We start from the raw sequence: 16,142 nt of genomic DNA on the forward strand, positions 1-16,142 counted from the left end.
AATGAAATGAAACACTATGGCAGGAGACCCAGGAGGACCCCACTGCTGACACAGAAACATAAAAAAACAAGACTACAGTTTGGCAAAATGTACTTGAGTAAGCCACAATCCTTCTGGGAAAATGTCTTGTGGACAGATGAGACCAAGATAGAGCTTTTTGGTAAAACACATCATTCTACTGTTTACCGAAAACAGAATGAGGCCTACAAAGAAAAGAACACAGTGCCTACAGTGAAATATGGTGGAGGTTCAATGATGTTTTGGGGTTGTTTTGCTGCCTCTGGCACTGGGTGCCTTGAATGTGTGCAAGTCATCATGAAATCTGAGGATTACCTAAGGATTTTGGGTCGCACTGTAGAGCCCAGTGTCAGAAAGCTGGGTTTGCGTCTGAGATCTTGGGTCTTCCAGCAGGACAATGACCCCAAACATACGTCAAAAAGCACCCAGAAATGGATGGCAACGAAGCACTTGAGAGTTCTGAAGTGGCCAGCAATGAGTCCAGATCTAAATCCCATTAAACATCTGTGGAGAGATCTTGAAATTGCTGTTGGGAAAAGGTGCCTTTCCAATAAGAGAGACCTGGATCAGTTTGCAAAGGAAGAGTGGTCCAAAATTCCCAGTGAGAGGTGTAAGAAGCTTATTGATGGTTATAGGAAGTGACTGATTTCAGTTATTATTTCCAAAGGGTGTGCAACCAAATATTAAGTTAAGGGTGCCAATAATTTTGTCCAGCCCATTTTTGGAGTTTTGTGTGAGATTATGTCCAATTTGCTTTTTTTTCCTCCCTTTTTTGTTCTGTTCCAATACACACAAAGGGAATTAACATGTGTATAGCAAAACATGTGTTACTGCAATACTTTTCTGTGAGAAATACTTGATTTTCTGGAAAAATTTCTGGGGTGCCAAGAATTTTGGCCATGAATGTTATGTTCTCCTGAAACCATATATACTTTTAACTGTGTAATTTATTTCAAAGGGTAATCAGGAAAATATTACAAAAGATTTCCTTAATATGTCCAGTTTTTTAATGCATCTTGTAGGACCCCGTGGCCCCTGCAGTAAATCTATTCCTTAAAGGCAGTGCACTAAAAAACAAAAAGCATCAAAAGCCGTCTTTAACAACATTGCTGCCCTTTACCATTCTTCTGCCTATAGTTCTTAAAGGGATACTGTCATGATTTTTATGGTGTACTTTTTTATTTCTAAATTATACTGTTTACATAGAAATTAATTCACTCTACCATTTAAAATGTTATTCTTGAACCAACAATTGTATTTGTTTTAGCTTTAATAATGGTGAGTAGCCGCCATCTCGGTGCATTGTGCCTGAGCTTTCAGCACTACACATTGGAACTGCTTTGAGATAATATATTGTTTTGCCTTCTCCATGTAACTGGAGGAGTCCCAAGACAGACTTGGATTTCATACTTTTAAGTGCTATTCTGATATCTACTAGGGGCTGCTATCTTGCTACCTTCCTATTGTTCTGCTGATTGGCTGCTGGGAGGTAGGTGATATCACTCCAGCTTGCAGCTCAGCAGTAAAGTGTGAGCACAGGTTACATGGATGTAGCACCCTGGGAAATGAAGAATGTGGCTAGCCCCATGTGAAATTTCAAAATTAAATACTAAAAAAAAAATGTTATTGTGTTTTTAAAAAATGGCTTTTAATGCAGGATTCTATTAACTGATGCATTTTGAAATAGTAATGTTTCCCATGGCAGTATTCCTTTAAGTGTCCTGTTTCTGACATTTGGCTTGTGGCTTCTGATAAGGCCCATTACAAGGACTAATTAAAGTTAAGGAATATAGGGATATGCTCCCTGTGGTTTGTTGTAGTTTATTGTCAGCCACTTTTATGGTGCTCCTCATAGCATAGCTGACTACCCAAGTCTACAGCTGTCCTGCTTTTTGGGACAGAAGTGCCATATCTGTTTTGGTTAGTAGTTTTGGCTTTGTTAGAAGAGTCTGTTTTAATTGTATTTTTTGGGGGGTGCTTAGTTATTGGAGCAGGAACAAGACCCTAAACAAATCTTTCTGTGTCCTACCTTCTGATATTATACCTATTTTATGTAATTATAACTTCCCAGTTGATACATTATTTTTTATTTAAGCACAAAGTAAAATCTGTATGTATGAAGCGGGGGTCAAAAGCATAACTCTTAATATGCATTTGATTTTACCCATCTTACTGGGAACCGTCTATACCCTTCCTGTAGCCGCTCTCTTCTCGATTTCTCCTTTGATTGTTCTACGGAGTGCGATATTGATGTGTTCGAAGACATCATAAATATATATGAAAGCAAGAAGTAAGTGGAAACAAAGAAGGTGGCCTGTCTTCCTGCCCCAGAAGAGTATAGTCATCACTGCCCAAAAATGTCTTACTTTTAGTTAAGTTTGTTCTGGCCTTGATACCATGCAAATGCTAAAACCCTAAAACAAGTATGGAAATCAATAAAACTTGTTATATCAGACCCCTTATGCGGAAACCCATTACCCAGAAAGTTCCAAATTACAAAAAGGCCATCTCCCATAGACTCCATTTTAATGTAATAATTCACATTTTTAAAACTGATTTCCTTTTTCCCTGTAATAATAAAACAGTACCTTGTACTTGATCCCAACTAAGATATAATTAATCCTTATAGGAACCAAAACAATCCTATTTGATTTAATTACTGTTTAAATAATTTTTTTAGTAGACTTAAGGTATGAGATCTGAATTACAGAAAAACCCCTTATCCGGAATAACCCAGGTCCCCAGCATTCTGGATAACTGGTCCCATACCTGTATAACACAAGTCCAATGATAAATAAATTCCAGTCCTTTACTGAATTACATACATTTTATTTTATACTGAGAGTATATTTGAATGCATCTATGAGTAAACATAAATTACTTTACCCTGACTCCACCTGACCTATACCTACCACCTGGATAAAGAATTTTTTTCCCATGCATGGCTCTGACCACCACCAAAATATATCTTTGTCCCTACTGGATATCCGTTCCTCTGCCTTCCCTTTATTATTGGAACACATGTACATTTTAGGTAAACATTCCTTTAGTTAGAAAATGTTATCTCCTCTGGGGCAGGTAAGCTGCATGTTGAAGGGATTTTACTGTATTAACACTGCATCACTCTGCACGAGTCTTTCATTCCACTTCTACAATCCATTAATGAAGTCCTGCCTCGGTGTTTGGGTTTTCTTCATTCTTTCTTGGTTCTGTTTTGGGAAAACTCTAGATTACTTGAAGAGTTAATGAATGCCAATGTAATCAGGCACTAATTACATGGCCAGGATGGCAAGCATATCAGTGAAGATGGAAGTTTGTGTGTGTGTGAGACCTCCCCATCACCAATTGTGTATGTAATGGGAATATTGCTAATTGCAACCTATACTGCTGTCTAGTGGCTAGCCAACTCTTGGATAGTTCATAACGGTGTTTATCTCTCCTCATTTTCATCTGGTGATGTTAGAGAGCGTCACTGTGAGCTCATGAGCAGCATTAAGGGACTTTCCTGGCAGGGAGATGACCCTGCCCAGTTGCTTCAGCGCCTGTCCCTTCGCAGACAGTCCCGTCTCCATCTTCAGTGAGTGCGAGATGTGTGCTGTGTCCAAATAAGCTTTTGCTCTGAGATTTAACACGGTGCATTGCTAATGTTGACAGCATAATCTGCATAGAGTAGCATTGTACTTGCTTGTGTGTTATGCATTTCAGTTTTCTCTTAAGGGTACATTATGTACTCTTGGGGGACAATAGTTGCCAAAGTTATGAAGCTATGAATATGTACATATTTGTCTTATTGGTTTTTCTGTGCATAGGATTGTGTGCGTTTGTTTTTATAAAAACTACTGTGTTAGAATGCTTGGCTCCCACTGTACGTCTGCCTCCTGTAATAGTGCCTCTCAGCTTTACCTGTTACCTTGCACAAATCTACGCTTCTCATTGTCTCAAAGACTAACAAATAATTCAAACTAACTGCGACTTATCAACCAAGTTGTTGCTAGTCCTGTGTAAATATGTTTGAGAAATTATTTACATGTAATATTTCAATAGGAAAACAAAGAATCTTCGCCAGAAGCAGGTCATCCCAAAGGTAATTTTTATTTAATCTTTATGATATGTAAAAGAAGAACCTTTTTAAAACTCTAAAAATATCTCAAGCACAGAAGTTGGCTGTAAAAATTACAAGGAAGCTAGCATTCTCTGAAATAGCTGACTGCATACAAAATCCGCATGGCTGCATGAAAATATGTTGTATTCATGCAGCCTCATGGGTTTTATGTGCAATCAACTGTGGAGAACAGGAGAACAATAACAAATATTTACTATCCTTATCCACTAGAAACACCCTTTTCACCCCAGAGTTACCAGTGAATATTCCTTGGTAAGGAAATACAGGAAAAGTGTTATTCTTGTCTTGTTTATTCCAATTTTATTTTCATTTTATACCAAGAATTTTATAATTTTATAATTTTATACCATTATGTTCATAGACCAGCTATTGTTTGGTTCTGTTGAGACTCTTGCTCTTAAAAAGAGAAAATAAATCAAAATTTACAGTTGATTTCACTGAGGTATATGGCCCATTCCAAATAGGTGCCTCTGCTTAAACCATGACATCCTGAAAGTATTACTTACACCTAAAATAATTTAATGTTAAGTAATGTAAGTAAACAAGGGAAATTTTGATTTACTGTACATATGAAAAGGTTTGTTAGGGTGTATTTCCTGATACTCATGCTACCTGGTAAAAATAAAACAATATATACGGTCTTACTTTAAGACTAATGCCAAAGTGTGCAATTTTAGTCCAAGATGTGATTGCAGTATTGACATTAGAAAAAAAACACCAAGGGGCAGATTCGTCAAAGTACGAGTTCGAATCCCAAAATGGGTAAAATTCAGATTAGGTACGAACATTTCTGATGATTGAAAATGTCACGAATATGCTTACAAAAAATCGTATTAGTCACGATAATATCGTATTGGCGATCTGAAAGTCACAAAATTTTCGTATCGAACGATCGTAAACGGCGGGAAAACCTTTCTGACTTTGATCCTTCTGTGCATGTTTTTGCAAGCCTCCAATAGGACTTAATGGCACTGTGCAGCTTCAACCTGGCCCAAGGAAAGTCACTATAACGAAGCTTTAATGAATCCAAAACTTTAGTACTCGGCGCAACAAAATCATATTGCAAATTGTTGCGAAGCACGAAAAAGACGCAAAAAATACGCACAGTATGAAAACTTAGAAAGAATATGAATTTTTTGTATTCGGAAACAATCTTACTTTGATAAATGTCCCCGCAAGTGTGACATTAGCCTAAGGAACCCAAGAACAAGAAGGTTAATAGCACATAGTACCTTTGTCTGCAGCAATAACAGGCATAAAAAGCCCCTCTGTTGTATGGTCACAGGTACCAGTATATAGCTTCTTTCGTGCAGGCATACAAATGAACAATCATTTTTTACAAAAGTAAAGTCACTTTTTTTCCCCAAGAGCTATGCTGCTTTGCATAGAATCGCATTTTATCAGGCAAAAGAAATGCTTTCTACTGTGAAGACTGTCTCTTAAACGGGTAGTTCACCTTTAAATTAACTCTTGGTATGATATAGAGCAGGGATCCCCCCAACCTTTTATACCAGTGAGCCACATTAAAATTTAAAAAGTTTTGGAGAGCAACACGAGCATGAAAAAAGTTCCTGGAGGTGCTAGTTAGAGAGCTATAATTGTCTATTTGATAGCCCCTATGTCAGGGGTCCCCAACCTTTCCTACTCGTGAGCCACTGTCAAATGTAAAAAGACTTGGAGAGCAACTCAAGCATCATAAAAGTTCTTGGAGGTGCTAAATAAGGGCTAAGACTGGCTATTATTTAGCCTCTATTGCACACTATATAACAATCCTATTGGGTTTAATTAATGTTTTATTTTTTTTTTTAGTAGACTTAAGTTATGAAGATCCAAATTACTGAAAGACCCCTTAACCGGAATACCCTTGGTCCCGAGCATTCTGTATAATGGGTCCTATACCTCTAATAAAATAACTTTTTCACAGAGAAATTGTTTTTGGCTGCTGGGGACAGTGACCCTCGTGTGAAAGAGTCAGTAGATGAAGGCAAATAATTCTAAAACTATAAAAAAAAATAAACTGAAGACCAGTTGAATCACAGTGTGAAATCACTGGTAACAGAATGCCTTAAAATTTCTTCTGATAGCAGGGAGTTTGAAAAAAGTAATTTGGTAAAAGTGCATAACACATTTTTGTGCAATTAAACATTTTTACTGACCTGCAGAAATTTGAAGCCCATGCTCGGGGAGGAGGGGTGCCAGTGCCTCAAGTTATCTTGAGTAAATACTGCTGAACATCAAATATGGCATAGGCAGTGTATGCTGTGTCCTGTTTCTAGTTACTGAAAACAATAGCATGCTGTTGCTTTAGTTGCCCCTTTTTACAATTACTCTTTTGAATTGCATTGTTGCATGTGGAAAAATAACATTGAGGGTTTTTTTGTTCTTATTTCTGGGGCCATTAATTTCTTATATAAACCAACACTGCCCCATAGGCAGATTATTTGGACTTGAAAAACATATAAAATAAGTTGGCACACTGGGCATTGTGACCTCCGCTACAGAATCCAAACCATTTTACCCATGCTTCAGAACATATATTCTAATTTTATGGCATGAAATGTGAAGGTTCACCAATAATGTTGAAACTACTTCAAGTACAAAATATCTTTGTTTATAATATATTCATAAACAAGGCCAAAATTAGATTGTGTGCACACACAAATCTGTATATTTGTCAAATGATGGGGTGTTTTTGTCTAAATATTAAAACAACAGAGACTTTAGCCCCGCTTATAAATTTTGTTTTCTCTGCGTTTTGGGAAGTTTGGTTCTTTTCCTTGTGTCCTTTGCTTATTTTACTACTACTACTACTACTACTATATGCCTCTATAAAGTGCTGTTTTCCTTTTTCTCTGCAGAACCCTCTTGATTCACAGTCACTAAAGCTAATAATGAGCATGACACTTCATGACAGAACTACCAAGTCTCTCTTACACCTGCACAAAAAGAAGAAGCCACCCAGCATCAGTGCACAGTTTCAGGTACTGTATAAACATAAAAAAAGACAATCAGATTCATGTAAAATTTCATGACAGATAGGTTAAAGTGTTACATACTCAGATAAAAAATCATGTCAGCTCTTACTGTTGCATGTGTCGCTCCTGGTTCTTCTTGTTAATTTGTGTGAAAGATAAGTGCAGCAATATTTAGCTCTAAAGTCTACTCTATTAACACACAAATATGATTCTGTTTTTTAGACTTCACTTAATAAACTTCTGGAGACATTGGGTAAAGCAGAGCCATTTTTCATCCGATGCATTCGATCGAATGCTGAAAAGGTAAAAAAAAAATAATAATTTTGAAAATATTAAATCCCAAGGAATATTTTTATTTTTTAAATTTGAAGGGACTGATTTAATACAATTCCAGTTGGTTTTCCTGTACTCATTTATACTTTTATTTGTTTTCTTTTTAAACTCTTATAACCTGTGGTAAAAGTGCAGCACGTTTTCTAGCAGTTTGTAAAATACCGTATATACTCGAGTATAAGCCGATCCGAATATAAGCCGAGGTACCTACTTTTACCTAAGAAAACTGGAAAAACTTGTTGACTCGAGTATAAGCCTAGGGTGGGAAATGCAGCCGCTACTGCTAAGTTTCAATAATCAAATAAATAACAGATAAATAAAAGATAACTTTAGGGAAAGAAAAATGCTACAGCAGCAGACAAAAGCAAGTTTGGAAAGGCTAAGGAAGCTGCCATACTAATTATCAAATACTTGACACAGTTCACGTGAGGGGTTGTCCTCAGTGGTCCCACCACCGTACTACAATAGTAGTTACTAGACCTTTTTGACATTAGAACTAAAAGCAGTTCTAATGTGTAGCACTGGCTTTTTCTGAAAGCACAGACTCAGGCACGATGCACTGAGATGGCTGCCTACTCCTACCAATAATACAACTAAAAAAATATATTTGTTGGTTTGAAAATAATATTTTAAATGGTAATGTGAATTATTTGCTATATAAAGAGCGTAATTTAGAAATAAAAAACATGACAGTATCCTTTTGCGTTACCTTTTCACTAACTAATTATATTACTAAGACGCATAAGCTGTAATGGGATCTACCTTATTCATGGGGCACAGAAACCCTTTTAATGTAAGGTTTGTGTTGTGCACATGAAGCTCCTAGTTCACCAAAATCAAGACTGTGCCACCACTAGTAGTAATTAACTAATAAAGAACTACTAACAAAAAAAACCCTTCAAGCTCTTAAAAAAGGCACTGGGAATATACAATCTGACTGTTCTGTTGATGCTTAGTTTTCAGCATTTCTTTTATTTACCTTACAACACTGAATAATTATCTCCTGAAACGCTTATAAACAGACTTTTGACATATAAGCCCCAAGGGTCTAAAAGCATTGCAGACTAGACTGAGAGCAGTGCCAGTAAAAGGCAGCCCTATGCAAAGACAGACAAGATCAAGGGCTGGTAAGCATGCTTTAACACAGGTAACAACTATCAGGTTGTGAAACGCACAGAAATAGAGATTGCACAATAGAGAGGCACAAACATCAGAAGTACCGATTTTTACCCGCTGGATGCTCAGAGTAAGATACAAGAAGCTATTTGCATTGACCTGCGTATTATAAATACAACCTGCATACTTACTTTTGAAAACGTTCTTGACTGGCCTACTCTGGTAGATGCTCAATACGCACGCAGAGTCAGAAGAGTCAGCGCGCATGCACACTCGTCCGGCCACTAGGGGGCGGGGGTATGTGGTTGAGCATGGACAGCAGAGTCTGCGTGAACGCGCGCATATGCACATGCGTCCGAGCATGGTAAGCAGAGTAGCGCTAACGCGCGCACATGTACACGCGTCGGGCGGGGTAGGGGTGGTCGTGCACGCTCGTCTGGCCACGGGGGTAGGTTTGGTGCGTGTGGCACTAGGGCAGCGTTACATCAGCGTCTACCGTATGTACGCGAATATAAGCCGAGGGATACTTTTTGAGCTCTTTTTTAGGGCTGAAAATCTCGGCTTATACTCGAGTATATACGGTAAGCAGTTCCAAAATTTGCTGAAGATATTTTGCGCTGTAATAGCAATCTAGGAGAGTTTTTTTTTCCAGGAAAAAAAACAATATTACATTAAAACTATATTATGAACAAAACTTTTTTCTAATGTTATTATTTGTAGCAATAGAAAGTCCCAATGGAGGCACCCATAGAGTTAGGGATACCCTGAATCCACTATTTGGGATTCAGCCGAACCCGAATCCTGCTGACAAAGGCTGAATCTTGGCCAGCTCCTGAACAGAATTCTGGATTTGGTGCATCCCTACATAGAATAAATACAATTTTAATGTGAATTGGGTATTGGTGCTTTACGTTGAAGATATGCTGGTTTTGGATTGAATGATTTTTTTCTTTTCTTTATTAACAAAATATTTTTGTCACCTTCAAGATGGAGATGAGATTTGATGAAGCCCTTGTGCTTCAGCAGCTCCGATACACTGGTATGCTGGAAACAGTTAGAATCCGGAGATCTGGGTACAGCGCCAAATACACTTATAAGGTACTAAGCAAAACTAACCTTGCCTTTACTGCAGGCGATGAGAGTCAGTTTGTTATTCAAGTGCCAGACTTAGACTTAGTAATTAAGGTGTAAACTGGCTCTTGTTGTATAGTTGTTTTTAAGTATTTTAGTGCAATGTCTTACTGGTGTTTTTATTAAAATTGCAGTGAGAACTGAGGGCTTATTGTCAGATGTTTTTCCCCCTTTTTGATTTGTTTACCTTTTCATCTTTCCAGGAATTTGTTGACCATTTTCAAGTACTGCTACCAAAACTGTCGCCCGTGCCAAAAAACACCATAGCTACGCTGCTTGAGAGCATGTGCTTAGATCCACGCAACTATCAGCTTGGCAAAACCAAGGTTTGGAGAGTTATTTCTAAACATTAGAATTTCATAGATAAAATTGCATAAAAGGCCTTCTTTAATTACTGTCATCACTGTCCTACAAAAATCCTCATCATACAGAGCTTTTAATTACTCATATTCCCCATTTACATGTATGCCCCTTTGCAGATTTGTTAGATGCATATTTTACTTTTTTTTTATTTTTTATTGTCAGGTGTTTATGAAAGAGCCAGAACGTGAAATGCTGCAGGATGCTCTACACCAGGCAGTCATTAAGAAGATTATTCTTCTCCAAAGTCTCTTTCGGATGGTTGTCGAAAAGAGAAACTTTCTCCGAATGAAAATAGCAGCTGTGACCATTCAGGTTAATGTTTTGCAGTAGCTTGTTACTCGGAGTAGCCTGATGCTGTTTTTGCTAGAGGAACATGTAGACTGAAATATTTTTTCTTTTTTTGGAGGAAATATTCCTAGGTTCTAACTTTGAAAGTGAATAGATTGATAATTTTTACAAATGGGTCAAATAATACATGTAGTGCACACTTTAAACACTCTAGCAGGATTGTTATTAATGGTCTTAAGTTTGTTACTTGTCTAGTATCCCATAGCAACCAATCCTTAGGTAGCATGTAATGGTCAGTTCACTTAAAATAAAAAAAAAAATCTGGTTGCCCTTTTTGCATGTGTATTGCTTTCATCCCTTTTGTGAGAAGGCAGGCATTGAGACATGGTCCTTAATAGGTATGTGGAATGACTTAACAAGAGGAAATGTTTTAATGCCACATTCCTGCCTCCCCCTCTCAGTAACTCTGCACTGATCTCCATTCCCCACCTTTCTCTTCCGGCACCTATCTCTGTTATGTTATCGCTTTCTGAACAAAGTAAGGGCAGAGGTGGAAGAGGCACATACCTATGGTCCTACTGCCCCCACCTTTCCTCCTCTCTGTTAAGCCTGAGGCATTTGCTCTTTAGCATACCCCTAGTTCCAGCCCTGGAGAGGAAAGTTGAGCTAAAGTTGTCAATGACTGGGGCAACTTTTGTCATAACTGACCAGTCCAGTCAACTGAATATTCTTAATGTGTAGCCACATGTTAATTGTAGATTGATGACTGCAGGCTGTGGGAGACTAGGATCATAGATATGCCTGTTTGCTCAATAGAGGGCACGCTCATGTCACTTGTATAGTTTATTCAGAAAATTATTATATCTGCTAAGCTTTATTTTTCACCAGTTTTATTTGGATAGGTCATTATCTGGTCATCATCTACAAAATATAGTTGCTTTACTGTCCAAGCAGAAATTGCACAGCTATGCCAAATATCACAGCATAAAGGGACCATAATGTCCTGTTTAGCCTTAAGGTAATGACCAGTATGTACACAAGCAGTAAAAACACTGTGTACCTTTACCCTTATACTTTAAATAACCTTCATGGTTTTTTGTACACCAACCAAACCATAGAAGAAATATGTAAGCTTTCTATTAAAAACAGCTATTTACAACTATGTGGAAGGGCAGGTAGTAGGCCAGTTTGCACCACTGAGCAGCTTTATAATAGCGTACATGTACTGACCATACTGTTTTTCCAACGGAGAATTTTTAAGGAACTTACCTTTAACTTGTTTTTTTGGCAGGCCTGCTGGAGATCACATTGTGTAAGGCAAGATCTGGAGCAAAAGAGGAATGCTGCAGTCTGTATTCAGGCACTATGGAGGGGCTGTGCTCAGAGACGCAGCTATGAAAAGCAAATCCAAATCATCAAGAAACTGCAGGCTTTATGTAAAGGGCACCTGCAACGCAAAAGGTAGGTATCACAGCAACTCCTGTAACAGGAAGTGACAGATTTCATTCAAGGTAATAACAGACTGTATTGGTACCCTGGGCTCTTTCCAAATTGTGGGCCTAGCGGCTTCCACCATATACTAATATTTCTCTAAAATAGTTATAAATGGAATAGAAAGATATATACATAAAAATAATAAATTAATGCTAAGTGAAAATTTGTTTTACTAGGTACAAAGAAATGCTGGAAGAGAAGCACAAAGCAGCTGAGGAAGAGGAGAGGAGGAGAAAACAGGAAGCACTTGAAAGAGAAAGGGTTGCATTACTTAAACAGGCACAGAAGGAAGAAGAGCAAAAAAAGAAACAGGAAGAAATGAAGAGAGAAGCAGAACTTAGAGAGAAGTTGATTTCTGAAAAGGAGAAGGAAATTATAAAGTCCAACATAAAGACTGTAATTTATATTAATGAAGGCCAAAAAGAAGAGATGTATGAGAGGGGGGTTGCAGGGCAGCAAGTTAACAGTGGTGATATAGCTTTGGAAAGGATTGTGAAAGAGAATGAGCGTAACAATGAGTTAAAGGAAGAGGGTACTATTGAAAGTGGGAATCAAGTACCAAATATGGAACTAGTGTCAAACATAGATAAAATATTGCAAACAAAGGAAAACCAGGTACGGCCAGTTCCACAGAGAAATGACAGTGGTAGTCCAGAAAGGGCTGCTAGCTGTCGAGAAAAAAGGGAGAATCGGAGGCGTAGAGGTTTACAGCATGACTTGATCCAGAATAAACACATTTACTCTTCCATTGAAGAGCCTGAGAAGGAGCAGGGTGCACTACAGAAAGAAGATGAAATAGTGACCAAGGACAATGCTAAACTTGAAGAGGTGGAAAACCAACAGGAAACATCAAATAATGAGACTCCTGTTACAAATACTAGACTCAGTAGAGCTGGAGATGATGTTCAAGCGAATAAGCAAGATCAAACTTTAGAAAAGCCAACAAGGCCCGCCGATCTTCCACTCAACTCACAAGTATCTATATCAAAACAACTACCAACCCCTGAAGAGAGAAGCAGGCCCTCTGAGTCACGGAAGGAAGAAGGAGTTCCCAGTGCTGGCATTGTCCAGCGATACAGTGACCATGAAAGACTGAAGAACATAGCTGAAAAGTGGAAAGAGAGAAGACAGAATGAGGCTGCTCAGATGGAATCTGGAAGGACTACTGAAAAAGAAGAGGCAAAGTTGCCAGAGTAAGTATCATATATATATATATATATATATATATATATATATATATATATATATATATATATATATATATATATAATCTACAGAGAATCGGCACTCACCACATCAAAGGCACTCGCCGGGTGCTGACCATAAAATAGAGAGAGCATATATAGAGAGCACTCACGGCATACAGAATATAATGGTATATAAGAATATGCTTTGATTTTATTTAAGGTAAAATTGTTGTACTCTGATTTTCTATAAAACAGTCTTCATTTTATCTTGCTTTTTTTTTTCCTAGAAGAAAGAATGCTACACCATCTGCAGAAATCCCAGCTGATGTTCAGCCCCCTTCCCCTATTCAGGTTAGTGTTTCTGCATGATTTAGATATAATAAATGTTTATTTTTGTGTCAGGAAATAACTCTGATATATTTCACAGACCTCTTCTATGCAACCTGAACAGGAAAAGGGTGCCAAAAAACAACCTGCACAGAAGAAGAAATCCAATGAGCAAAACAGTCATTCTGAAAGTGCTCAAGCACAGTCCACTGACTCCAAGTAAGTGGGAATTCAAAACTGGGAGCAAAGTCTAATTGGTATTCATTTCCACCATTCACCCACACCAACTGTCTAATTATTTTTGAAACATACAAACTGCAGCCCTGCCACTGCTCAAATGTACTCTGAAACCTCTTAACAGCATGTGGATGATGCAATAAAGCAGCCTGTATTTAAGAACACATGTCCTTCAAGGTGTGCTATATTGTTAAATACTGTACAATGTATCCTGAAGCTTTACAAATAAAAATTTATTGTTAAAAAAAATAATAATCTAGGATGTGTTGCTAATTTCTCTTGTCAGCAATGTTCTCTTTTTCAGTTTTGCTTGACTAAATTTTGCACTACACCTTTTGCTCCTTTTTTTCTTTAGGCATACATACAAGAGCCCCCTTTATAGGCTTTTGGGGAGGAAACCAGAAAAGAAAAACAGCAAAGAAGCCCCACCTACTCCAGAAAATGTTGAAGAGCCTCCTTTTCTGCAACACACTCAAGAGGTCACAGCAACTAAGCGAACCATAGATGGTGAGTGTTGTTTAGTCTTGTTTAGATTGTGCTGTACAGTTAAGTGATTTTTGTGCTGAAAGCTCGAAAGTAAGTTCTATTAATTGCTGTGTCTTAAAAGGTTATATAGGCAGATACATAATGGGTAAGCGGTATCAAGTAAGACTTTACAGGTATCTGTCCTTTGATAGTGATATACCTAGCTTTTTGATGACATGGTTCTCCTTGAAAAACAAAAACAAGAAAAAACTAGCACTAGGTTTGCCACAGGATTATTAGGCTGAGGCCACACAGAGTTTTCGGGCCATTTAGTGCAGCCAAGCAGACGCGGAAGCTGTACTTGTTGATGCAGTTTTACTGAGGGGCCTAATGGAGTAGATCCGCTTCTCTCAGTCTACAAAAAAAGAGAGGGCTGAGAGCAGCTCTGTGTGCATTTAGCCTTAGGTTAGAAGTTAGTTGAGCTCCTACAAAAATATTCTATTTTTGTACTTAATACTGACAGTTTTGTTTGGTTGGGGTTTTGGGGGGTGATAATGATTATATATTCTCCACACAGTAAACCATGTGGAGCTGTGTTTAGATAACAGACAAAAGATGGCTGAACAAAGTCAACAACACTACAACTACAGTAGTAAATGGAACCTCAGGAGATGCAGTTTAAATGTAAAGAATAGAAATAATTGATATAGTAAGTCTAATGGATATATGACATTTTTAATATAATTGTTCCTGGTAGAATGGTAAAATTTAGTCTACAAATGGTAAGCTGGCTAAATTATCTTCTTCACCCATAATTGCTGTAAATAACCAAAAAATGGGTGAACTATATATTTAAAAGAAAAGTATAGTTTTGTTTTTTTTTTATTTTTGACTAAAATACAAGATTTATAACATTTTCAAACTAAGCCCAATATTTTGGTGTGTGTTATATGTATATTTTAATTTTTATTAAAGTTTTTGTTAAAGTTGTATTCCTTCCTTACCCCACAGGTAATGCTGCTTCTGGACAAAACAGCCGCACTTATGGAGTGGAACCAGTGAATAAAATCCATAGGCGTCGCTCTATTAAAATTAGCAAGGCTACCACTGTTTCCGAGAAATGGAAAGCATCTTTGTATAGAGAGATTAATAACCCTACTGAGCTTAAACACCTTGATGACTTTCTGTTTGCTAAGGTAATGGGACAAATGTGTTTTGTTTTTTTGCCTCCCACTGATTAGCTTGCCGTTCTAATTATCATATGAGGTGACTGGGTTTTTTTTTTTTTACAGTATTCCATTATGGTTGATTTAGTGTTTTTGATCTCTACACAATGCACTGTGTTTCTCCTTCTTATTTGTGACTTCTTCCACCCTCCCTGTTTGTCTTTAGCAATACACTATTAATGTGGCTTATGCTCTTAAAGGTCTACATGGTAAATTATTGGTGATTAGTAGTGGACTGCTGCAGCTTAACTTGTATTTTTATTAAAATTTGAGATGAATGTAGTTTGCAAACATTTGGTAACTCATTAAATCAGTGTGTTCTCTAAAAAAAAAATACATGGTAGCCCTCCCTGTGTCAGGAGTACCTTCTAAGTGTTCGGGTGTGTAGTATATTGTTTTAACATTCTGGAAGGGTAACTTATTATCCCCACCTAAGGGTGGGCGATATCGGGTAGCAAGGGACTTAAAAAAAAAATAATCCGATCGTTTGGCATACATTTCAGCTTATCCGACCGGATTTTCTAACCTGGCCGATCGAGATCTGGCCAATTTCAGGCCAGATATCGGTCGGCCAGGCAGCTCTGTTCTGCCCATACGCGGGCCGATTAGCTGCCGAATCGGTCCAAGGGACCGATATCGGCAGCTATAGTCGGCCCGTGTATGGGGACCTTAAGTCTGGCACCAGGGGCTGACCTTTGGACCTCCACTAGGAGCACTCCTGTCAAGGCTCCCCCCTCCGTGGGATATAAGGCACTGGGGCTACTAAGACTTCTTTGAAGCGGGCCACCACAGACTCCCTGCCCCCCTTACTATCAGGGCGCAGAAGCTGTCCAGAGCCTTACCAGGTACCAGTCAAGGT

The 16,142-nt window shown here is 38.0% G+C and overlaps 1 protein-coding gene across 7 annotated transcripts in view; it reads left to right on the top strand.

The window, feature by feature from the left end:
- The window catches only part of myo9b (myosin IXB), a 90,242-nt gene that overhangs the window by 48,985 nt on the left and 25,115 nt on the right, over positions 1 to 16,142 (top strand). For 5 of the 7 annotated variants that reach the window (XM_018097654.2, XM_018097651.2, XM_018097636.2 and 2 more), the window contains exons 15-27: positions 3,482 to 3,595; positions 4,063 to 4,102; positions 7,000 to 7,122; positions 7,339 to 7,419; positions 9,553 to 9,663; positions 9,900 to 10,022; positions 10,222 to 10,371; positions 11,639 to 11,808; positions 12,018 to 13,034; positions 13,316 to 13,379; positions 13,456 to 13,574; positions 13,948 to 14,099; positions 15,069 to 15,253. In XM_018097654.2, the coding sequence (XP_017953143.1) occupies positions 3,482 to 3,595; positions 4,063 to 4,102; positions 7,000 to 7,122; positions 7,339 to 7,419; positions 9,553 to 9,663; positions 9,900 to 10,022; positions 10,222 to 10,371; positions 11,639 to 11,808; positions 12,018 to 13,034; positions 13,316 to 13,379; positions 13,456 to 13,574; positions 13,948 to 14,099; positions 15,069 to 15,253 (2,449 nt within the window). Of the gene's footprint in view, positions 1 to 2,218; positions 2,309 to 3,481; positions 3,596 to 4,062; positions 4,103 to 6,999; positions 7,123 to 7,338; positions 7,420 to 9,552; positions 9,664 to 9,899; positions 10,023 to 10,221; positions 10,372 to 11,638; positions 11,809 to 12,017; positions 13,035 to 13,315; positions 13,380 to 13,455; positions 13,575 to 13,947; positions 14,100 to 15,068; positions 15,254 to 16,142 lie in introns of all 7 variants that reach the window. The other 2 variants (XM_018097643.2, XM_018097648.2) reach the window with 2 other exon arrangements.

The sequence above is a fragment of the Xenopus tropicalis genome, chromosome 1 (assembly GCF_000004195.4).
Source record: "Xenopus tropicalis strain Nigerian chromosome 1, UCB_Xtro_10.0, whole genome shotgun sequence".
NCBI classification, from domain to species: domain Eukaryota; kingdom Metazoa; phylum Chordata; class Amphibia; order Anura; family Pipidae; genus Xenopus; species Xenopus tropicalis.